The sequence below is a fragment of the Heptranchias perlo genome, chromosome 34 (assembly GCF_035084215.1).
Source record: "Heptranchias perlo isolate sHepPer1 chromosome 34, sHepPer1.hap1, whole genome shotgun sequence".
Lineage (NCBI taxonomy): Eukaryota > Metazoa > Chordata > Chondrichthyes > Hexanchiformes > Hexanchidae > Heptranchias > Heptranchias perlo.
In genome coordinates, this window is record NC_090358.1 from 11156564 (window position 1) to 11182163 (window position 25600).

The 25600-nt window shown below is 43.4% G+C and overlaps 1 protein-coding gene across 3 annotated transcripts in view; it reads left to right on the plus strand.

Annotated features, from left to right (window-relative positions):
* The window catches only part of LOC137301783 (uncharacterized), a 73444-nt gene that overhangs the window by 39311 nt on the left and 8533 nt on the right, over window positions 1–25600 (plus strand). For all 3 annotated transcript variants that reach the window (XM_067971415.1, XM_067971413.1, XM_067971414.1), the window contains exons 14-23: window positions 2874–2974; window positions 5251–5469; window positions 8647–8988; window positions 10148–10241; window positions 12049–12801; window positions 16124–16200; window positions 16995–17136; window positions 18894–18985; window positions 20378–20506; window positions 25126–25245. In XM_067971415.1, coding sequence (XP_067827516.1) covers window positions 2874–2974; window positions 5251–5469; window positions 8647–8988; window positions 10148–10241; window positions 12049–12801; window positions 16124–16200; window positions 16995–17136; window positions 18894–18985; window positions 20378–20506; window positions 25126–25245 — 2069 coding nt within the window. The remainder of the gene's footprint in view (window positions 1–2873; window positions 2975–5250; window positions 5470–8646; window positions 8989–10147; window positions 10242–12048; window positions 12802–16123; window positions 16201–16994; window positions 17137–18893; window positions 18986–20377; window positions 20507–25125; window positions 25246–25600) is intronic.

Sequence of the window (25600 nt, forward strand, 5' to 3'; positions counted from 1 at the left end):
GCCGTTGAATGTCAAGGGGAGATGATCATTGCCTGCAACTTGTCTGGCATGAATGTTACTTGCCACTTATCAGCCCAAGCCTGGATGTTGTCCAGGTCTTGCTGCACACGGGCTCGGACTGCTTCTTTATTTAAGGGGTTGCGAATGGAACTGAACACTGTGCAATCATCAGTGAACATCCCTATTTCTGACCTTATGATGGAGGGAAGGTCATTGATGAAGCAGCTGAAGATGGTTGGGCCTAGGACACTGCCTTGAGGAACTCCTGCAGCAATGCCCTGGGGCTGAGATGATTGGCCTCCAACAACCACTACCATCTTCCTTTGTGCTAGGTATGACTCCAGCCACTGGAGAGTTTTCCCCTGATTCCCATTGACTGTACAGTAATCAATTGTTAATATTAGAATCAAAATACCAACTAAAAGATCAGCCCTTTACAGAGTGTTGATTTTCTCAGTTTTTTCCTGCCTTTGAACCGGTCCCACATTTTCAGACTGCGCCATCTTCAATTTGGGTTGATCCCACACCACCTCGCCACACTGATCCCACACCACCTCTCCACACTGATCCCACACACCCCCGCCACACTGATCCCACACCACCCCGCCACACTGATCCCACACCACCTCTCCACACTGATCCCACACCACCTCTCCACACTGATCCCACACACCCCCGCCACACTGATCCCACACCACCTCTCCACACTGATCCCACACACCCCCGCCACACTGATCCCACACCACCTCTCCACACTGATCCCACACACCCCCGCCACACTGATCCCACACCACCCCGCCACACTGATCCCACACCACCCCGCCACACTGATCCCATACCACCCCGCCACACTGATCCCACACCACCCCGCCACACTGATCCCACACCACCCCGCCACACTGATCCCACACCACCCCGCCACACTGATCCCACACCACCCCGCCACACTGATCCCACACCACCCCGCCACACTGAGCCCACACCACCCCGCCACACTGAGCCCACACCACCCCGCCACACTGATCCCACACCACCCCGCCACACTGATCCCACACCACCCCGCCACACTGATCCCACACCACCACTCCACACTGAGCCCACACCACCACTCCACACTGAGCCCACACCACCTCTCCACACTGATCCCACACCACCTCTCCACACTGAGCCCACACCACCTCTCCACACTGATCCCACATCTCCTCTCCACACTGATCCCACACCATCTCTCCACACTGATCCCACACCACCTCTCCACACTGATCCCACACCACCTCTCCAGACTGATCCCACACCCCCACCCCCTCTCCACACTGATCCCACGCCCCCTCTCCAGACTGATCCCACACCATCTCTCCACACTGATCCCACACCATCTCTCCAGACTGATCCCACACCATCTCTCCACACTGATCCCACACCATCTCTCCAGACTGATCCCACACCATCTCTCCAGACTGATCCCACACCATCTCTCCACACTGATCCCACATCATCTCTCCACACTGATCCCACACCACCTCTCCACACTGATCCCACACCACCTCTCCACACTGATCCCACACCATCTCTCCACACTGATCCCACACCACCTGTCCATACTGATCCCACACCACCTCTCCACACTGATCCCACATCTCCTCTCCACACTGATCCCACACCTCCTCTCCACACTGATCCCACACCACCTGTCCATACTGATCCCACACCATCTCTCCACACTGATCCCACATCATCTCTCCACACTGATCCCACACCACCTCTCCACACTGATCCCACACCACCTCTCCACACTGATCCCACACCATTTCTCCAGACTGATCCCACACCTCCTCTCCACACTGATCCCACACCACCTCTCCACACTGATCCCACACCATCTCTCCACACTGATCCCACATCTCCTCTCCACACTGATCCCACACCTCCTCTCCACACTGATCCCACATCTCCTCTCCACACTGATCCCACACCTCCTCTCCACACTGATCCCACATCTCCTCTCCACACTGATCCCACACCATCTCTCCACACTGATCCCACACCATCTCTCCACACTGATCCCACATCTCCTCTCCACACTGATCCCACACCATCTCTCCACACTGATCCCACATCTCCTCTCCACACTGATCCCACATCTCCTCTCCACACTGATCCCACATCTCCTCTCCACACTGATCCCACATCTCCTCTCCACACTGATCCCACACCTCCTCTCCACACTGATCCCACATCTCCTCTCCACACTGATCCCACATCTCCTCTCCACACTGATCCCACATCTCCTCTCCACACTGATCCCACATCTCCTCTCCACACTGATCCCACACCTCCTCTCCACACTGATCCCACATCTCCTCTCCACACTGATCCCACACCTCCTCTCCACACTGATCCCACGCCAGACCAATTTGAAACCTAAGTTCCACCCTTCAGCACATTGCCGATTAACAGGTAAGGCAATTCTTTTCATTGTGATTTTTGACACAGTGAGTTCCAGATCTTCACTCACAGGCAGTGAAAGTCAAAAGCTGAGTTCCTCTCACACACCACTAAGCGATTAGTTCCAACATGGCATTAACAGGCTTCTGGGAGCAAGGTTTATACTGGCCCCCAGAACCACCAGGTGGCACATGAGTCAGGAGAAATTGCAAACAACAAAAAAAAATGAGCCTCTATCTTTCTCGCTTTTCACACCATCAGTATTTGTCTATCAGTCCTTGTTCAAGTGCTAATGTTCAGTCAGAGTGAAAACATTCTCGTGTTCTTTTTTCAACAAATAAATGCTTCTCATGCTCAAAAGTTCAATTGAAAAACAGCTTTAGCTTTAAAATTAGCATATTCTGAGAATTTTGCTTTGTAATCAACAGATACTGATAGCTTGCTGGCTTGTGGTAATAATCAGTACAATAAACTGGGTCTGAACGAGAGACGGGGCCTTCTCATGCAGATGACTGTTCTGTTTGCAAGAGTGAGTATTTTTTATTCTTGGGTGTTTCTCTTCTTGATACTATCGGCAAAGTATATTTTGATATTTTATGCACAGTCAGCTTCTTTTAACTCACTCGAGTATGATATGAAAAGTATCCCGTACATTTGCCCTAACAACATGGTTGATTTAATTTCTGTTTCCCATCCAACTGTTGTAAATCTACACTTAAGCATTCTGTAAGAGTAGTATCCCATTCACAAACTGCTCTATGGGTAAGAATAGAGTTTCTTTCTGAACAACAGCTGACAGCAGATTTGTCTTTCTGTGGCGTCGCAGAGCTGGGCTCTCATACTGGCTTCCTAACTCACTGGTTAAAAGTAATAATTGGAGCCATTGCCGGTAATATGAATTTATGTTCAATTGTTCCCACTTTGTGACATTGGATTAGAAAAGAAACACCTGCAAAATATTGGCCAGTGGGATATAGAGGCTGCACTTTGGGATCAGTAGAAAATATAAGGGCAGATTTTCCTCTTCAGTACCTTGGCCATAAGAGCTCTGCAGGACAGAAGTGCTTATTGTGCTCAGCTGCTCATGATTTTACGTCCATTAAGGAAAATTGTGAGCAACTCATTCCAAAATTTTTGATAAGTACCTCAGCCCCACCAAACCCTTACACCAGGGGCTGAAGAGGAAAATCTGTTCTATAGGAAATGCCATTAACATCTAATTCTTATATTTCCAAAATCACAACCAATCTAGGGAGAAGTGAGAAGTAATTCACATAGCATAAAGGAGAGTATTATACTCTATATTACTTAATCTGTCTATCCTCAATAAATGCATCATTTTATGTAATATTTATCTCAAAAGCAACACCAACAACAATATATAACTCTGCCTCCCTCGGTATACTAGTGTCCTACAGTGTGTAACTGTTGTCAGATACTGGGAAGCATCTGAAAAGAATATGATTACAAGCCAAGACAAATTTAGTTTAACTGCATGTAAATCATTGGTAAGTCCATATTTGCAATAGTGTGTGAATTCCAGTGTATCTTACATCAAAAGGACATTGATGAATTGAAAAGTACAAACATAATTTTAGGACTCAAAGCTCTTGAATTATGACGATGAACCAACAGAACCTTTTTTCTCACAGGAGATAAAATGATTGAGGACATGCACCAGCTCTTTCAAGTGCTAAAACTGTGGACATTAATAGGTTATTTAAAGTGTGATCAGAGGATGAGAAGGCATGACCAAAAACTGGCAAACCTTAGCAACATTAAAGATCAGCATCATTATGTTTTCCACAGCACATGGAAGAGACTCTCATCAAAAGTATTTGCTCTGTGAAATATAAAAGCCGTACATAAGATAGACAGTAGCCCCAATTTTATCCTCAGGGCGGTTGTCACATGGGCAGGGGCCGAGGAAGGTGGCAAACCATCTCAGCAGGGTGAGGCCCGGGAGATTTTAGCTCCAGGGACTCATAGGCTCAGTTGGGTTACCGGCCAAAACTGGCAGAAAGTGGCAGCTGGCCAGCGGGCAGGAGAGGAATGTTGGGTGGCTGGAGGGCGCTGCCAGGGACCGAAGGAACGGTCTGCAATTCTCGGGTAAGTCGCCAGGAGGAGGTTTGAGAGGGCCTTGTGATTGGGGTGGGGTGGGGGGGGGTGGGGTGGGGGAGGGGGAAGCCCAGGATAAGGGAGGCCTGAACGTTCCTTGTGGGGCCCAGAGGAAACACCCCTGCTTCTCCTGGTCCCACAAGGAAAGTCAAAAATAGTTTTAAAAATCTTACTGTTTGGGCCTCTTCTGGCCCGACGCCCCTTCCCACTAGGTTGGCCTGGCAGAAAAGCTACATTGGCTTCCCTTTGCATTCCTCTGGTTAAAATAGTAGTCGAGCCCTGATGACGCTCGAAGAGCACGTTAGAACTTGTGGGAAGAGAGCAGGACCTCGTTGGACAAGTCCCACAGATGATTTTATCTGCCTGCCCGCCTGGTTTCCGCTGGATGGGCAGGGTTAAAATTCCCCTTAGTTGGATAAGGACGCTGCACATTGGGGAGCAGTGGGATATAGAAGCTGCACACCATAGAACAGTGGGATCTAGAGGGTGCACGCTGAGACCAGTAGGAAATATAGGCTACACAATGGATGGGAAACAATGGGATATGATGACTGCAGAATGGGTGGGAAACAGAATTTTAAATAGAAGCTACATAGTAGGATATATAGGCTACATAGCAGGAAACAGTGGCATCGCGATTAAGCTAAGAACAAGGTGTAACCTATTCTGTTCCTTTTAATGTTGTAGACTGATGTGGAAGGCAGGAAGGTTCCCACAGTTGTGAAGACATTAAGAAACCACCGTGTGAGAGATGTTGTCCTGGGCCCCTCTCACAGCATTGTACTAGTGGAGCCTGGATATGTTTATACCTTTGGGAGGAACACAGAAGGACAGCTGGGTACTGGCAACACCAAACCTTATAAAGTGCCAATGCATGTAAAGCAACTCCAGGATAAAACTATCACTGTAAGTAGTAATATAAACTAATTATAGTTCTTACACTAAATAATCACAGCTATAGATATTATAATTGTTTTTTTAATAAAATCTTCAAACCTTTGGTTGACATTTCAAAACCATTGTGATATCCATAGCAAGCAGTTCAATGTGTTATCAGAATTAAATATAATATTTGGTTAGGTACATTTTTCAAAATCCATATACGTAGTAAATCTACTATGGTTGCAACCAGCTGCAAATTACCATGCCTTATAGCGATGATAGTGTTGAGACTACAGGCTGTAAACTCTATCCCAAAGGCAGGCTGTCTTCCTGATTTATCCTCATATTTTTCTCTTTTTTATTTCTTTACTTTAAATAAGGCACCACAATTATTAATGTATGCAAGGCTTACTTCTGAATCACTCTCCTTCTTTACTCTATTTTCCAATACATGAAGCCAAAGAGCACCAGCCATTGCAAGAGGTATAGGGAGAAGCAGGCAAGTGTACACTCTGCTGTAACCATGAATTCCAACAGTAATAGATTGACAGAGGGGAAAGAAAGGAAAGCAAGACCTTGCACTGATAAGAGTACTTTGCACATCCTCGGGACATTGCAGAGTGCTTCAGAGTCCAATGAATTACTTTTGAAATGTAGTCACTGCTGTTATGTAGGCAAAAGTGGCAACCAATGTGTGCACAGCAAGATCCCACAAACATAAAATAACACAAATGACTAGTTAATCTGTTTGATGTTGTTGGTTGTTTGTATAAATGTTGGCCTGGACACTGAGAGAACTCCACCTACTGTTCTTTGAATAGTGCCATGGGATGTCTTGCATCTATCTGAAGAGACAGCTATGGTCTTGATGTGGTGTCTCTTATGAAAAACAGCACCTCCAACCATGCAGCACTGCCCCAGTACTGCACTGAAGTATTGGCCTAAATTATGTGCTCAAGACCTGGAAATGAACGGTCCTGCTCAGTTCACATTACATCCTGATACTACCCCACCATTGGAATCCTATGTGCCCGCCTGACATGTGGGGAGCCAGCAACATTTTTCACCTTTTTAAAAACCTGTCAGCAGCTCCAACCACTCTGGAAACTGAATAAAGTTAAATTTATGACTAGAATAACTATTGACCTTAGCCCTCTTTAGTGCCTCTTAAGACTCCTAATGGAGATTGCTTTGGGCCCAGATGTGGGCTGAGGTACTGACTGCCTTCTGTACACTGTGTTCCAGCTACGTGGCATCAATGAGTGCTGAACTCATGGTTTGCCAATTTCCAAATGTTAAATCAGATGCCCTCCCTACCTGTTTGTGATCCAAGCACCCAACTAGACATATGGCCCAATGTGAGAACCATTGAAGTGGTCTGCGTGCCTCATTTTTATAAATGACAGTTTAAATGGGTCACCGTCAGATCTTGTTAGTCACAGCTACACTAAACAAGTCTTAACTGCTATATTATTGCAAATCTAAATGCTCATTTTCCTAAATAAATTAGTTTCAGTAATACAGGATGATTGCTCCTGTTAATTATATGCCCAAGATCAATGTATTAAAAAACTGTAGAAAATCAACTAGCCTATACTTATCTCATTAGTGGGGCTGCCAGGAGCAGCTTGAAATCATTCTGTTTTTGCAAAGCATTTAACAAATTAACCCTATTCCTGTGTACTGTTTCCATCAGAAGAACAGTCAAGTCATCGTGTAACTCATTGCTTACATTTGTTAGCAAATAAAGCTTAATTATTTTAAAGGAAGGATAGTGCAGCAAGGGAAACACACCAAGAATTCTTAATGTTGAACCACTGGATTACGGAATTTACTCCACTAGCGAAGGGAGAAAATTACACGTGTATGCCATGGATAGTCACACAAGTTACAATTGACCAGCAGTGTGAGAAGGCAGTTGAGTGACTGGAGCTTGGCCTGAACTGGAGTTTCGTATTGAAGTGTGGTTGGCTTGAAACCACATTTAGTTCTTTGAGTTTCTGAATCCTTTGAGCCCTTTTATTATGATAGGACAGTAGAAACCAGTATTGTGTGGAATAATTTGGACATAGGCACAAGAGGAATGATTTTGAAGTTTGCTGCATATACAAAATTAGGGGGCATGGCAGACTGTGAGGAAGAAAGCAAGTTTGCAGGAGGACATAGACAAGTTGGTAAAGTGGCCAGAAAGGTGGCAGATGCAGTTCGCGAGGGTAAATAATGAAAGATTGTTTCCACTGGTTGCATGGAGGACATGGACTCCCAATAATCGGTAGAAGAAGGAAGGGGAAGTTGGAGGTATTATTCTCATAGAGGGTTATTTGAACATGGAACACTTTACGCCAAGTGGCTATTGAGGCTATAACATCATTTAAAATAAAATTGGATTTTTATTTTAAAAGAATATAAAGGATATGGGGAAAGGACAGGGAAGTGAGATTAGAGAAGGCAGCTCTAGTTCGAAAGCTGGCACACGCATGATGAGCTAAATGGCCTCCTTCTGTGCTGCAATTTCTGTAAGATACAAATAATTTGTGTAACACCCACTCATAAGCTTGATACTTTGGACTATAAAAATGCAGTGGATATTTTTTATACCCCCCATGAATTTATACATACTGCTTTCTCCAGCAGACAGTGATTGAGAAACACTTCGCATCAGTATTATTGCAAGCACCATGCATCAGTGCAAGGGCTGCATTGTACTCCTGCGTTGCAGATTGTGCATTAGTGCCAGGGTAGTGTTGAGTTGTGTGATTGAGTATGATACCAGCATTGCAGCAATATGCATCAGTGCAACAGTGATACTGAAATTCTCAGCACTGTACAATATGTGGATACCATTAGCGTTCTCTCCAGTACGGTATGATAGTAGTGTCAAAAAACCATACTCTACAGTACGAGGAGGCCCTCCTGCGCTTTGCTGTATGGTAGAAGGATTATGTCAGACTGCACTATAATATGGTGTGAGGGAATTACCGCCACACTCTGCCCATGGTGTACAGATTGCTTCGGAGTGCTCTGCAGCATGGTGCAAGGGTACTACCCGGGCGGTCCACGGTAGAGAGTAGGAATCATGTCAGACTGTTGTGTGATCTGGTGCTGTACTCTGACAAAGATCAAGGATTGTGTCAAAGTGCTGTGGACTGGTTTACGGGTACCTTCAGAGCACTTGTCTCTCAAACCCTTTCTTTCTTTCAGATGATCAGCTGTGGAGAGACATTCAGTGTTGTCGGGACAGACGATAATAACATTCTCTTCTGGGGCACCAAGTACAAGTCTGTACTGTCTCCAAATCCATCAGTTTTGACCACGGTATATCAGACAGCTCCAAAAGAACCTGAAGCTTCTACCTGCCCAGCATCACCATCACATGTAGAAACTGAGGAGCACATTACTGGAACAGTGAGTCACAATGGCAGTAAGAAACATATTGAAAATGAAAGGCAGCTCGCTGGAATCAGTGTGGCACCAGAAAGAAAACCACTTGGAGAGGACGAATTAGATGCACCAGGATCACCATTATCAACCTCCACATCACAGGTTGTGTTGTTTATATGACTGTCTGAATGTGCATAGCATATATTACTCTTTGTAGGCATGTGTCATATGTGATTGTGTGTGTCATGGCATATAGCTCTTTAAAGGCATGTGTCACCAAATGTCACAATTTCTGATTCTTCTGAAGGTCTGTTTTGCTACACATGTAGTATAGCTGCAGAAGTAGCTTGGGGTTTTTGTTTGTTTTATCTTACTGGCCTCTTTTGGTTCTCCTATGGACCATTCCCCAGTGGATAGGGTGAGTGGGCAACTCAGCTATTACCATGTGCTTTAATCAACTCTTGATCTCTTGTTCTGGCATACTATCTACTCACTTTTTTGTGATAACCTCAATCTCAGCTATCACATTGGGCTCAACAAGTTTCTGTACTGTATCCAATTCAGAGCCTAGTCATTAATCATGTGGTTAAACTTGCATCATGACATGAATTCTGATTCCCGGGTCAGTGTTCTTTAGTTTGCCTGTTATGCTGGATATGTTATACTGATGGCACAACCTGAGTGCTCCACCTGTTCGGAGTGTGTACACGCCCATACGTGCAGCGCTCCCAAGATTTGGATGACTTCCTTTGTGCACCCCCTATAGTCTGGCCACACAAATTAAATCTACCTATTGATACATCATCTGTCAACCCGAAGAATCTAACTTGAGGCGGTATTTAAGTGGATACGGCAGCATTAGTGCTGGTCATGACATTGTGGTAAGCAGTGAATTCTGAGGGGTTGTGTTTGTGCATTAGACTGGAGATAACACAATACAAATCACTTCAAGGAGTCCATCTTGAATAGGCCTCAGGCCTGCCAATACAGTTAAGAATAATCTTCTAATAGCAGGTCTATTTTTGATATTAATGTTGCATTTGGCATCAATAAGATGTGAATGCAGCTCTTTAAATCAAGTGTAACAGTGGCAAAATATGCTGTAGCCTCATACTGGCCCATCACACAATGTTTTGATAATTTTCTTTAACCCTTATTCGAGGGAAGAATATACTCACCAATACACTATAGAGCTGGAATAACATGCCCCTGTGTTAACGCCCATACTTTTAAAAACTCAATCTAATGTTTTTTTTAAAAAATTCTTGTTAATTAAATGGTTTTAATGTCAGTTGTAATGTTGGTGTTGTTTTTGTTGCAGAGAGACACAAATTTTTCCAAACCAGGTTCATTGGAGGAGCACACAACATACACAAGTGTGACATCGGTTAAAGGCGAGAGAAAGTCTTTGAGAGGTGAATTATTGAATGCAACGTGATTAGTGATAGCTGAGTTAAGCTGCTTTTGGTTTTGAGCTCAAGTACGTTTTCTTTTTAATTTTTAATCAAGTATTCTAGTTTTCTTCAGGAACATAAATATGTTGAAAAGGCAAGTTATTGCAGGTGAAAATACATGGACGTTTTGTTCAAGTACGTAAAAGTACTGAAATGGTCAAGTTTAAACCGTATCTGCACAAGTTTATCACCTGCACGTTGTTGTTCTGTTTTTCGTGTGATTGTTCCTTGTCATGTAAGATTAATCTATGTTGGCATAGTAAGTGTTCCATATGATATATTAAGTGACTCATACCCTCTACTATGTAAAACCAGGTGTAATAGAGTAACAGAGACAATTGCTGGAAGTTTTGAGGCTGTAATTATTGTGGTAGAACTGACAATTCTGCAATAATCACTCCGATCCTGATGCCCTGTGATACAGATTTAATTTTTTTTTTGAGGACCTTCTGAATGCAGCCTGCAATAATCCACTATAATCTGTTACCAAAATATGAGCCAACTGACCACTCTTTTTTCATTTCTGTCAGCGTTACCTGCTGAAAAGTGCAGAATTATAACTTAGTGTCACTGCCCTGGCTACACTCCACTCATCTGCACGAGGTCCACTGTCACTGACTCAAATATACTACACTCATCTACACTAGGCTCAGTGTCACTGACTGAGCTATACTGCACTCATCTACATTAGGTTCATTATCACTGACTCAGCTGTAAAACACATATATGCACTAGTTCACTGTCACTGACTGAGCTATACTACACTCATCTACACTAGGTTCATTATCACTGACTCAGCTGTACTACACATATATGCACTAGTTCACTGTCACTGACTGAGCTATACTACACTCATCCGTTTCTGACACAATCGCATGTTGATTGCTGATGATTAACGTCTTCTCCAGGTTTCATGCCTGATTGACAGACTGGCTGCCGTGAGGAGCTGCAACATGAGGTGGGGGGGGAGAAAGGGAGAGAACGAGACGTCATCCGGCGCTGGAATGGAAGACCTGCGGGGGGGAGGGAAAGTGGAAGATCTGGGGGGAGAATGGAAGATCGGGGGGGGGGGGGGAGAGTGGAAGATCGGGGGGAGGGGGGAGATTGGGGGGGGGGAGAGTGGAAGATCGGGGGGAAGGGGGAGATTGGGGGGGAGGGGGAGATTGGGAGGGGAGGAGGGGAGGAGGGGAGGGGGGAGATCGGGAGGAGGGGAGAGGGGAAGATCGGGAGGACATCGGGGGTGAAGAGGGGAGATCAGGGGGGGTGAAGAGGGGGAGATCGGAGAGGAAGACATCAGACATCGGAGCAGGGTGCAAAGATAGGTTCATTTCACCAGGCGTGAATCAGCAGCGGTGGGCAGGTGATTTTCGGAGCCCCCCGGCCCCCAACGCACCGCAATTGCCCCCTAAAATTGAGCCCAATGTTTCTCTTCTCATTTTTCCCAAATAAAGTACACCCATACACATTCAGCATTGCAACACTCATCTCCTTACATTACATTCAAACACTCATCTTTGTGACGTACATCCCTGTTAACAGTAGTACACTGAACTCAATACCATTTTTCTCTCTCTCACAGACACACTCTACACTAAAGCCATCTATACTCCCCACAACTTGGTGTTGTTCATCTTTATATTGAACATAGAATTAAATTGTGGTCATAGCAATCGATTCCAAATATCTTTCATCACTGCCAAGAAAATTGTTAGGTTCATTTAAAGTGCAATGAATTTAGTACTAATAAGGAATTTATTTACTGCTTTAGATCAAACAGAAACCAGCCCTGGGAGCTTCAAGTCAGTGTGTAAGGATACACGAGAATCAAGCAATACAAAAGCTAACTCCTTTGGGAGTGAGAGTAGCCTTCAAGATCGAGAAACCAGCCGTCTACTGGTCCCTGTTCCTATAATCTCTTTGAAGCAAGGCCTGGAGGACAGCAATGATATGCGTGCTCCCTGTCTCAGAAGTATTATCTGCAATAGGGAGAACATCTATGTCTTAGTGGAGGACACTGATCCGCCATGCCACAGGCATGCCAGGAGATACCGCAGCTTTCGTAAGCGTGGAAACCGTGAGGATCCAGAGCTAAAACGAGGACGCATTCTTCAATATTCGCATTCCAGTAATGAAGCTGGCGATGAGTACACAAGCTCTGAAATGTCCGAATTAGAGACCGGTAGGTTTGTCCCGACATGGATAAGAAATGAACTCAATGATGCAACACCACTTGAAGTAGGCGCTGGTGAAAAGGGCAGTGAAACAGACGCCGTCACGACCTCCGCCAATAGAAAAATAACAGACACGTGCTCTGTAGAGAGTCGAGTGACAACTGTGGACAAAATCAACAAAGAGGCAAAACCATTAATTAAGAAGGAAGTGGTTGGAGGTGTGGAAAAGACAAGTGGTGACAGTGGAGGAGCAAAACACGGCAACACGTCCACATCAGGCAGTTCTGACGGGCAACTGGTGCCCATCAAACAGAAGATGACCAGAAATAATGACAAACGCAGGGAACCAGGTGAGACCCTGAACAGGACTGCAAACTTATGTTCAAAAATCTTTTTCAACAGCTCATAATTCCAGCCACGGCTATAAAATGCCATCCCAGCTCAGAACTGTCTTGTATTTCTTATGTGATAAAAATTCTCTTCAACCAAACCCAAATTTAATCAGCAACCTGGAAGGGCTCAAAATTAATCAGTTTCAGAAAACCAAGGCACTCACCATTATTATATCCCAATAATAAATAAATCAGATTTGAATCCATGCTAGAGGCCAGCTGTCAGTAACAGCCCCTTTGGGTCTAGGAACTGAGCTGAAATTGCTCAAACTCATCCAATTTAGGATTGTTACAGCCATCAGAGAGTGAAGAACTTTATCTGTACTGTATTGAACTTTATCATTCTGGGTGGATTTGAACCTGATCGCAGAGATAAAAGGCTTGCGTACTTAGCATTCAGATCTAGCTCAGACAGAAATAACGAAGATCTCCCTTCTTCAATGGGAGAACTCTTTCATTTTTTATTGAGAAACCTAGGTGAAGGGCCAAGGCCTGTGGTGCATGTCTGGGGCCTAGGTTTCAATCCAGATCAGACTGATAGGATGAAAGTCTTCCCTCTCTGACAGCTGTGAGGGTTTCTAAAATGAAATTAACTTGGCCAGTTTGTGAGTTAACTACACAAATCCAGCGCTAATTGGCACTAAATCTATATGAGTGGTTTTCCTGCAACGATTGACAGACTCACGCAGTTACTCAAAGGAAAGCACAGCTGTTTTTGCAAAAAATGTATTTTTGTTAGCGTGCAGCACCATAAATAATGTAGTAGCAAGTAAACAAATAGAGAAAAGTGCAGCAAAAATAGAGAGTACAGAATTCTCTAGACACTGTGTATGCAGTATACCTGACCCTAGACAGACAGGAATTTGACCCAACTTTGCAAACCTATGGACTACAGATTCCCTCAGAGAGGTCACAGAGATATCTGATATGAGAAGTAGAAATGTCACACTGGTAGAGTAGAAAATGCTTTTCTGAGGTTAGGGTTATGGCATTTTGCTGGAGACAATGTAGCAGGAGCTTTATTTCGCATCAGGTCCATGATGTGCTTGACCAGTGAACATTTGATGCTAACACTGGTTACTAGAAGTGTTCTGTCCCCCAGAAATGGCATTTCTCACTTTAATGAGCAGAAAATTGTCGAAATAGAATAAAAAAAGAGTAAATGTGGCAGCTGTTGCTTGGGAATCTCTGGGGGTCACTCCTTGGTGATGATATGGGGGTCTGTCCCATGCCTTTAAACTTCATCCAGGTCTTTGAGAGGGCATTATAAAATACAGTGCATCACAGATGGACATTGTGAACACTTCTGGGATTATTGACATTCTGATCAGCCTCAAGGGATGAGGGCCTTACAGAGAACTGCAAGAGCAAAAGACAAATAAGGTTCTTTGTGTTTAATAACCATGTTTAAAAGCCCACCTCTTAAAATCTAACCACAGTGGAACCCGCTGTGACCTTGCAATATATAGAATCTGTTGTGAGTCACATGACAGGAAAGAGACTATTGTAGATTTTATGATGAGAACAAGTGTAGTGATATATCATAAGGTGGGGATGGAGATTGCCTCCAGTCACTATGGGCATCATTTTAACTCGGAAAAACGGGTGGGTTGGGGTGTGGGGGGGGCTGTAAAAAATTTTAAAATCTAAAACCCGCCCCCAACCCGCCTCCAACCCGCCCATTTCTGGTTATACCGGAGGCGGGACGAGGTGCAGGCGACCAACCCGCTCTCAGGAGGCGGGTCGGTCACTAAAAGCGTTCAAGGAGGCTGCGGTCCTCCATCTTAACAGCTTTTTTGATTTTAGCCCCTGGGGGCCAGGATTCCCGGGCCTCCTACTTCAAGCCACGTGAAAGGAGGCAAGAAGACCCCAAACAACAGGTAAGTGCCTTTATAAAACAGCTTGTGGGCCCGGAAGAGCAAGTGCTTCCCCCAGGCCCAACAAGTCTACCTGCAGCGACACCCCCCCCCTCAGGATCTCCGAACCCCCCCCCCGATAACTGATTCCCCCCCGGTGACACCCAACCCCCCCCCAATGACTGACCCCCCCCCCCCCCGTCACTGACAGAGCCCCCCCCCGTAACTGACCCCGCCCCCGGTGACCCCCAACCCCCCCCCATGATCCCCGATGACTGACCCCTCCCCCAGTGACCCCCAACTCCCCCCGATGACCCCCCCCCCCATCTAACATCTGTTCACGTCCTCTTCCTCGTCTCCCGTCCAATTGAGGCCAACCTGACAATCAGACTAGTCTGTCAGGCGGAAACTGTCAAAAATAAAATAAAAGACGTCCTTTACGTCAAAATCGTAAGGACATCCAGGAAATCCAGGTTTCCCGTCAGGAATTCCACCCCCCAACCCTCTTCACGGCTCCCTGATAAAATCATGCCCTATATGTGTCAGAGACATCAGTGTGAAGATTTCCTATATTCACCACTTCGTGCAGAATCATGAATGAGATTACGATTTCATTACAAATAGCCAGCAGACAAAATCTTCCCTGTTATGCCTGCAATGTGTCTAACATACGTAGTAAGTGAAGGATATGACTAAAGTTCAAAAGTACTTCATTAGCTGTAAAGCGTTTTGGGACATCCTGAGGTCTTGAAAGGCGCTGTACATATGGAAGTTCTTTCTTTTGTTTATTTTGATAATTTTACAATCACTTATACCTGAAATTAACATACTCCACATAAATAATTACAACAATTTTATCCGTAATCTATGTGGCAATAATTAGCACTATCGGCTTCTTATATTGAAAACAGTGGGAATGGAAGCCATTGTGATTTGGAGCAAGAGGCATTTCTGATGCTCTCTTTACAATGAGGGCATAGGCTTGAGTTGTTAGGATATTTTTAAACATTGTGTTAACATGGTGTTCACTAACTAGTACTTACTAGAATTAATGTTATTAATGAGACTGCATGAACTGAATTCAATCCACTTGCCTCTTAAATATTTTTAAAATGCTCACAAAGTGGTTCATCCAAGGCAATTGAATTTGCATCTGTGTGAAATAGATGCTGGCTAAGCTTTGAATGTGCAGCCTGATATCTACCTGTAGGTTTGAGGTGATGGTGCGTAATGTGTTCCAGCTCTCCGGCTGAGAACTGATTGCTCCTCCTTTGAACAGAAAGTAGAAAGAGGCTGGTTCCTGTTACACATTATTAAGTATCGCTATAACCTGCAGTTGTCAAATGAGTCTAATCTTTGAGTCACTGCAAAACATATGGAAGAACTTGTTAAAACATGTCTGTGTTTCAATTATTTGCATTCAGTACAAGATTTCGTAGTGTCTCCAAGCCAGCGGAGGCATTATCGGAGTGAGATGGACGTGGGCCCCCTCTCTCTTCAGGTATGTAGCTGGAATCCAGACTAATTCCTAATGCCATAGGCCTCCTCTTTTACTATAGGCCACATACATGGTGTTTCGCAAGTAGCATTGTTGACATATTTTGGAAGTTTTTAAAAAAAACTTTACATTGTGCAGTTGTTCAACTGGTAACAGTGTGTCAACAACATACATTACATTTTGAATGTACATTTTGACCTGAAGCCACTTTACCAGGATGATGATGCTTGATTACCATTAGCGTAGAGTGGTTTTAAAGCCCAGTTACAAATGACTGAATCTGGTTTTGTAGAGTACACATCGCTCACATTACCATTGTCTGTCACACAAAAAAAATCCCGATTGCCTCAAAATTCCCAAGAATGATCAAAAACACTTGAACACTTACTTCACTGTCTTTGAGCAAATCTCTCACAAACTTCTGTCCAAACTCTTATAGTGGTCATCTTGTTTTCTCAAACACTTCTTCCTTATATCCTCCAATTCAATGTGAGCAATGCCACAGGAGATCCAACTATGTTCTGTAAAAAATCATTAACTACTATTAGTTGCCTGTGTTTAAATAATGGTAGAAAATCTTGGAACTTATCAATAATTAAATCAGATTGTATTTGACAGCAAACACATTAAATTTAGCTTCTTAGATCACTTGGGGATGAACAATGAATATACTGAGTGTATTTCATTGACTCTCATTGTGTTTGACAGCAGGTATGTCGAGTGTACTTTACTAAGTAATGCTGTGACATTATTGGGCTTTTCTGCCTATAACAAGTTGTCTTTCTATCTGTACACAGAGCTCCACCAATCCAGTCAGGGCTTGTGGCAGAAAGGTCTCTGAATCTCCATGGAAATCGGGAATGCTGAAAGCTCCAGGAACTGGAAACCAGAGATCACTTAATAGGCTACGAGTGGGCAGAGGGCACGGAAAGAATAGAGGTGTGGTACTGTATAAGATTATTGTGCAATGGCGTTTGAGTAAACAAGGGTTAAAGTTGCAACGTGCACATTCAGACAGAAGAGAATCTTAGCCCTTTGAGTCCTCCTGCTACACCTCATCAAACATGTTACTACAGCCAAGATTTTTAATTTTGACCATGATGGCTTGTTGGATGACATATAGCTGCAGGACTCAAAGGGCTTGCCCATGATGACTTCATAAGGCATAACATGATTGTCATAGACAGTTGTGCTTTATGAAATCCGTAAGGACAAGGAGTTCCTATTGGAAACATTTACCCTAGGAGACATGAAATCTGATCCTAATTTTGTGTTTCCCCAATTGTCAGTGCCTATATTTATTAATTTATAACAGGAAAAAAATCATTTCGTTTGGCTGGTACAAGATATTTTTGCAAAAGAAATTTCCTATCCTCAGTGACGGCACCACCTCTTAGCAAGAAAAAAATTGTAGATGAATAGTTTCTGGTATTAGTGACATTAAACACGAGTAATGAGCTATGTATAAATATGCAGAGAGAATAGTTAGTAACCTTTAGGCTGAGTCCTGGTATTTGAGGTCAACTCTAACCCAGGAGCACTGAGGGCAATAGGAGTGTCCCACTTTGAGATCAGATAACTCAGCTTAGAGTGGGAACTGGACATGGGACTTTCTGATCTATGTAACTTAATGCTACTACAGACAGTACTTTTACTCACTGGCCCATCAGGGCAATTTACTTGGAGATTCTACAGTCAATATATAACAGCAACAAACCCCAGAGTCCATTGGTACATTTAAGAACCCAAATCACTCTCGTGTGCTAATTAATACAGAGGCCTCTGTTTAACATCTCATTCCTTCATGATTTCAGTTTGTAATTTGGGGCTTCATTTTGAATAAATACACTACCCAAGGAAAGCTCGGAGCAAGACCCCTGTACACATGGTACTGTTGTTTATGAAATCGCATTAAACTCTGTGAGACAACTTGGAAGGAAAGATAATATATTGCTGATGTTGCTACTCAGGGTTCAGACAAAATTAACTTTGTTAGGTCAGGACCAAGTAAATTGGCATTGATGCAGTCTGCTTTTTGAATGGGTATTCAGAGACCTTGCAAATGTAAACCGGACATCAACTTTTTTCAGTGTAGAAGCTTAATTGTCATTTCCATACATTATTATGGTATTAATTCCAATAAATCATCTTCAGCAACAAAGAATATATCAGAACTCAAGCTATGATTCCACGCCCATGTACTGGCCTTATCCTGCCGCCACCCCCCTGTCTGATTTTGGAAGCAGTTGTTTGCCTGTAGCTGTATCCCTCAGTTTTCTGTATAGAGCTCTTATAGAATCATACAGCACAGAAGGAGGCCATTCAGCACATCGTGACTGTGCCGTCTCTTTGAAAGAGCTACCTAATTAGTCCCACTCCCCTGTTCTTTCTCCATAACCCTGCATATGTTTCCTTTTTAAGTATATATCCTATTCCCTTTTGAAAGTTACTATTGAATCTGCTTCCACCACCAGTGCATTCCAGATCAAAACAACTCGCTGCATATAAAAATTCTCCTCATCTCCCCTCTGGTTCTTTTGTCAATTATCTTAAATCTGTGTCCTCTGGTTACTGACCCTACTGCCAGTGGAAACAGTTTCTCCCTATCTACTATGTGAAAACGCCTCGTAATTTTGATCACCTTATTAAATCTCCCCTTAACCGTCTCTTCTCTAACAGTATTTTTCTTTACCTAGCTGCCTGGCTGAATTCAGAAGCTTCTGCTGTGAAAAGCTCCAAATACTATCACCGTCCTGCCCTCACCACGACACCTCTTTCAAAGAACAAGGTTTGATCGTTTCCAGCCTCTTTGTGTAGATATCAGTCCAGTTTAATTAGTTTCAGGTCAAAGAAAATGAGCTCTTTTAATGTACTCTACAGAATTACAATTTAATTGTGATTTAATTGAATGAAATTTGCATATGTATGAAGACTTAATAGAATATTAATTCAGCAAAGTGTATTTTAATCCCCTTTGTTAGAGGGATGTTATTTTTAAAAGGCCTCTGACATTCATGTGAATAGCACTGTTCTATGAGTTAAAAACATAATTATCCAGACAGCTGCAAACTCAGTGATTGCCCTCGTTCGATCCAGCCCTAGATCCGAACCTGCCTTGCATGAATAGTTCATTAATAAGCACATGATGCAATCAGATAGACTTTTACCAGCTCCCTAAACCGTGGGATCCAAACAGAACTTGTGGCCCCTTTATAATGCAGTGCTATCTCCAGCAGCAGTCCTGACTATGGTAGCAGTGATGTATTGTAATGTCAGCACCATTGCTGATGCTGGAGGAAAGGAGAATCACTTCAGTTGGTGCCACTCAGCTCCTCCCTCCAGAGGCTGCAGTACCACTGGCAGCAAATGTAAATGAATTTTTTTAAAAATTTGTTCTCAGAATGTGGGCGACACTGGCAAAGTTGCATTTAATGCGCAGTCCGAGTGTCAATGAGCAAGTGTTGGTGGGATGCCTTCTTGTTTCACAGTAATTACAACTAAGTGCATGCTGGACCACTTTACAGGGCACTACAAGCCAACCATGTAGTATGGGACTAGAGTAACAAGTAGGCAAGACTGGGTAAGGGTGGCAGGTTCCCTTCCTTGAACGACATCAGTGAACCAGTTGGGTTTTTTACGACAATCTGGCAGCTTTTATTGTCATTTTTTTCTGGTGCCAGCCAACAAATTACCAGATTTATCAAATTCAGTTTCACAACTTGCCATGGTGGGATTGAACTTAACGACCCCTGGGTTGCAAATGACTGCCTATAGGCTGTCATTTTCCTAGCTGTGGACAGACTGAGCCCTTCCTACACAGGCCAGCAGTGTAGTTTTCTGATTGCTATCCAATACAGACCCTCCCAAGCAGCAAGAAAAGTGCACAGCCAGAAAATAAAGGTTGTTTTATTAAAGCTGGCACATGCACAGTGTTTTCTCTTTTGTCGTTGCTGCTATCAGTCTGTTGGGCAGTGTAAACAGTTCTGCAATTATCTCTTGTATGGAGCTGTGTAGGGATAGTAATGAAATTAAGTTCTGACCTTATCTCTAATAAAAACAAATCAGGACACGATGGGCCGAAGGGCCTCTATCCGTGCTGTATAACTCTATGACTCTCTATGACTCTAAAACATTTAGAACAGGCGGATGAGCAGTAATTCCTGTTTCCTCTCCTCAATAGGATGCTGAGTTGGCCAGAGAGGTGAAGCGACTGCTTGAAGGAGAACAGAGGGTTGAAGAGATAATACAACCACAGGAGGAGCACCATACTAGTCTGCATCTCTTGGAAGAACAGCAGCGTCTAGCACTGGTACGACTGTTGCTTTCTGTCATAGGTCCTAGGTTTGATGCCATTAATATTGGAATCATTTGTAGAACATTTGTAGAACATATGCAGACAAGGCAAAATTGGATTGCAACTACTCCCCTTGGAACTTGCCATGGGTAATCTTTCAGACTGCTGGTCACTTCTAATACAATAAAACTCACCTGTACCACGCTGGTCACTTCTAATACAATAAAACTCACCTGTACCACCCTTCTTTGGGACTATGCCTTTCTCCCCAGCTGTCTTTGAACTAGGTGGTCGTCCACCTGCACAGGCAGATAGGACTTTGGTTTAATGACCAGTCCAAAGGATGGCTCCTCCAGCAATATAACACTCTCTTGGTACTGCAGTGAAGAATAGGCCTAGATTATGTGCTCAAGGGCGGGTCTGTGGCTTGAACCCACAACTTACTGACTCAGAGGCAAATATTTATCAATTAGGCCAAACTGGTGCTTCTTTTAAAGAAACATCGGCTAGTGCAGATCGGTTAACTATGGTACCAACTGTGCAAATAATTAAGTCCCCTGAAATGAACTCAAATGACTTGGAGAAAGAAAATTGTCTATCAGCTCTCAAGACAATGAAAGGTGCACAAGTAACAGGCAAGCTTGTGAAATATTCATGTGCCCACAAGAGGAGCTGATAAGGTATATACAGTATCTATTCTCTCTGGCTCAGCTGCAGGAAATAATGAATTTAGTTATTGTTCTCTGCTGTGTATCATCTATAGAACATAGATTGCACAGCACATAGGCCCAAGCGCTGTTTACAATTCAGTATAAATATTTTAAGAATGTGTGGATCTCTTTGATGCTGCCAGCTATCCTGTGTGCTCAATGTTCCAAATTATTCAATGTTTTGTAAATGAAGAAGTTTGGGATGTGTCAGTCTGTTTTCTTCTGGGCATTTGCAATTTATTAAAAAATTTAAAAACTTCTGTTAAAGTACCAACAGAATTGGTAGCTATTTATAGAGATATGCTGTTAAATTAAAACAGTTTAAGGCACAGCTCTATAGCTGATATAAGTGAATGCATATTTAACACATTCCTCTGTCTGCTATTTTAACAAAGGCATTAAATAGTTTAACTCCTTCACTGAATAACGGACAAAGGAATTGGACAAACACGTCAACCGTGTCTCCGTTACTATTGCAAACACTCATTTCCAGGCTAACAAGGATTGCTCATTTGAAACCTCCCCAGTGTCTGGAATCTTTACAATTAATGAGAGTGAGGAGCTTTGAAAAGATAAAAATAGCCTTGGCCTGGTGATTACACTTTAAAAGGGAATAATTAATGCAAATACGATATTTCTACACAGGTGATTGGATGTGCAGCTTTGCCTGAAACTGTTGTGAAACATTTAATGGTACCAATGTAATTTTTTTTTAAAAATTAGAAATAACTAATGTGAATTAAACACCCTGAACAGAGTATGTACAAAATATCAGATAGCTGGTGCCTAATTACATACAAAACAACAGAGAGTTGGTCATGAGTTGCATACAAGATAATAGCTGTTTGACTCAAGAGTATGAGAGCATATTTGCATGCAAGGCAAATAGTATGGAAGTAGGGCTATCCCAGCATTCAGCATGGTAGAGCGAGCCTTGTATTAATTATGGGGCCTAGTGTTTTAATACCACTATGGATGCCACTGTGGCCCCTTCCCCATTGTTGCCACAGAAAACACATGCAAGTCCACAACAAGGTAAGCTTTGAAAGAAAGAAAGAACTTGCATTTATTTAGCATCTTTCACAACCTCACGATGTCCAAAAGCACTTCACAGCCAAGGAATTACTTTGATGTGGTTACCGTTGTAATGTAGGGAAACGTGGCAGACAATTTGCGCACTGCAAGTTTACAAAGAACAGCAATGAGATAAATGGCCAATTAAACTGTTTATTGTGGTGTTGGTTGAGGGATAAATGTTGGCCAGGACACCGGCAGAACTCCCCTGCTCTTCCTCGAATAGTGCCATTGGATCTTTGATGTCCACCTGAGAGGGAGACAGGGCCTCCGTTTAACGACTCATCCGAAAGACGGCACCTCCGACAGTGTAGCACTCCCTTGGTACTGCACTGGAGTGTCGACCGAGATTATGTGCTCAAGTCCTGGAATGGGGCTTAAACTCACGACCTTCTGACTCAGAGGGAGAGTGCTACCAACTGAGCCAAGGCTGACTCCTTAAGAGAAGAGACAAAAAGGCCTATTTCCCGATCGGAAAAGCTCAGATACGAAAGCTCAATATGCTGTTACTACATTCCTCTGTGTTAACACCCGCCTAAAAATAGCGCACAGAGGAATGTAGTAGTAGAGCTGTACTGATTACCATTGCCACCATGTAAGTGGTTACCTAACTGAAAGTGATTTACTTTCCCCCTTAATGGGAAACACCTGGGGTCTCTGCTCATTGTCTCCCCATGATGTCATGGGCAACATCACAAACACATCCAACTGGAAAATTTCAGACACAAACCTATGCTCGACCACTGTCAGCTCAACTGTCCCATGGTGTCGCCCTCTCTAAAATTACTCTTAAATCAAAGGGTGTCGGGATAGAAATCAGGTTTGACACCAGAGCAAGTTGAGAATGGTGGCAGCATCAGATTATATTGCCTCACTCATGCTGCTCTCAAATTAGGAACATGCGGAGAGCTCTGTGCAGTGTGTCCCTAAACGCTGACTGTCCTATCAGCTCTTTACTGGCACTTGGGGGAGATTTCTTTTGTGAGCTGTGTGCAATGAAATCGTAAACCCATTATTTATGGACACAGAGGAAATCTTCGCTCCCCCCCCTCCTTCCAAAAAAAGACATTAAAAGCAATCCAGCAGAAATGAAAGTTTAAAGAGATGGGTTTGTGCTGGTTGCAATTATACTGAGATATGCCTCCCAGAGATGCTTTCACTCACTAAATCAGAACCTCAAACCAGTCTGGCTGTAGTTATACTACGCATTTTACGGCGCAGTGAAGCTGAAATCATATAACTACCCCGTGAGGCTCCAGCTGCTGGCTAATGAGATCTTAGCAGGCAACAAGAAACCTGGAATAAAATTGAAGATTAAAAATTTTCTCACCAAATTAACATCACATAAATATTTACGGCCAGATCTAAGTGTGTATTAATAATTAGCGAAAACATTTCAAATTAATTACGGCAAGCACTGTAGGGTTTAAAATAAATGCTTTTAGGAATGGAAAACAAAACCTTTTGCCCAAATGAGATCATTAGTGAGGGGAGATGTACGATTCACAGGGGGTGCAACATGCTTTTGATTCAGAGCTTGATGTGAGGGTCACTGAGCCCCGGTTAGGGGTCAGTAAACACAGCTATCACTACTGATTGGCTGTATTCTGATGACACTCTTGAGCACTGCTGAAGAAAGACCAAAAGGAGTTAAACTGATCCAGAGAAACGGAGAGAACAATTCAAACGGCAGCTCCCATTTACAGCTGCCTTGTATTCTATTGCAGAAAGGAGAAGAGAAAAAAAAAGGAGACAGGAGAGAATGAAAAAAAAAGCTCCAAACAAAGACTTGAATAATGTAGCAACAATGAAAGGGACTCTTTCAATCTCCTGCTTTTATTCTGCTGCGGAGACTGCAGCAAAACAAAGCAGCCAATCTGTACCATTACCTTCTGGAAAGAGAAGGAACCTTTGCCATTGACATTCTCTCATCAACATTTTCTTAGATCCTAATCTAGACGGTGTCCAGTTAACCCTCTTTGACATGCTGTGTGTGATGAGTTCAGAGCACTCTTGGTTGTGTAGTGAATAAGGTGTGTTGTGTAGTGAATAAGAGCTAGCAGCTGGCATCATGCTACATAGCTATGCCCAGTTTATTGTCAATATTGTAGTGTGCCCAGGTCACTGCCAATATCACACTGCATACACTTCAGTCCACAACTGGCATTCCTGTGGTACCAATGAGTTCTGTGGTGTTCTGCAGCATATTTAATTATTTCTGTACTTAACCATCAATCTGTCCATTCAGCTCCTTTTTAAGGCATGAATTGACGGAGCTGCCTAATTGCTCAGTGCGTACTGAGCAATACAGACCAGAAAACTCCCAGATTCGATCCTTGGTGCAAACTGAATTAGCTGATCCGAGCATTTTTTCGGAGGGGTGGGGCAGAGGGTTGGGGCACAGCAACCGGCCTTGCTGTGCCATGGCCATTATCCAGGCATGAGCACTGCTGATTGCTAATTGCTCTGCGGGTGTCTTCTTAGCTGGAATAACTAATTGACTACCCGGGTTTATGCATGAAGAATGATCACTTGAGAGAGGTGCCAGGAAGGTGCTGGAGCCCATGAACATGTACCCCAATATGAATCACCACCTTCAGGCGAGAAGGGAGAAAAGGGGGATAAAACTGGAAGGAAGAAAAATGTATTAACATAGTAACTTTGTTGGGAGACTCTTGTACATGTCTGGTGCTGTAATCAGTTCTAATTACATAGCAGATATCATTGGCTGTTGGCCCCAGCTGATGGTCTAGATCCAGAGGGTTTATTTTTGTGAGATTTGGCTCCTGAGATGATATTACATCGTGCAGTTAGAATTCGCTCATTGTAAACATCTGTAATTTTCCATAGGAGCGAGAAGCCAGACTTCAGACAGAGATAGACAAGCTGTACAAGGAGCTGAAAGAGCAGAAACAGCTCCTCAAACATAATTCTGATGTCATGCAGCAGTTACAGGAGCAGTTGCTGAAGGTGAGGGAGCATTTTTACCTGAATTGTGTGCTAAAGCCACCCGAATGCAGGAATTGTCACAAATGATCATCCTCGGGTTGGGCTATGTGGATAGCTGCATCAAATCTTCCTGGTCTGTCCAGAACCTGACTGGCAAACAGCTGACCTCACAGACCTCAATGTCAAGTGTAAGTCCTTCTCCCTTTAGTCGCAAAGCCAGTAATACTGAATAGATGGATACAATAAGCAGGACTATAAAGAATCTTGGAAGATGTATAATTAGAAGTGAGAGATATATAATTAGAAGGCTACCATGTAGAATTGTTTTGCAGACCCATTCTTTAAGAGGCACTTGACCTCAAAAATAACCCGTATA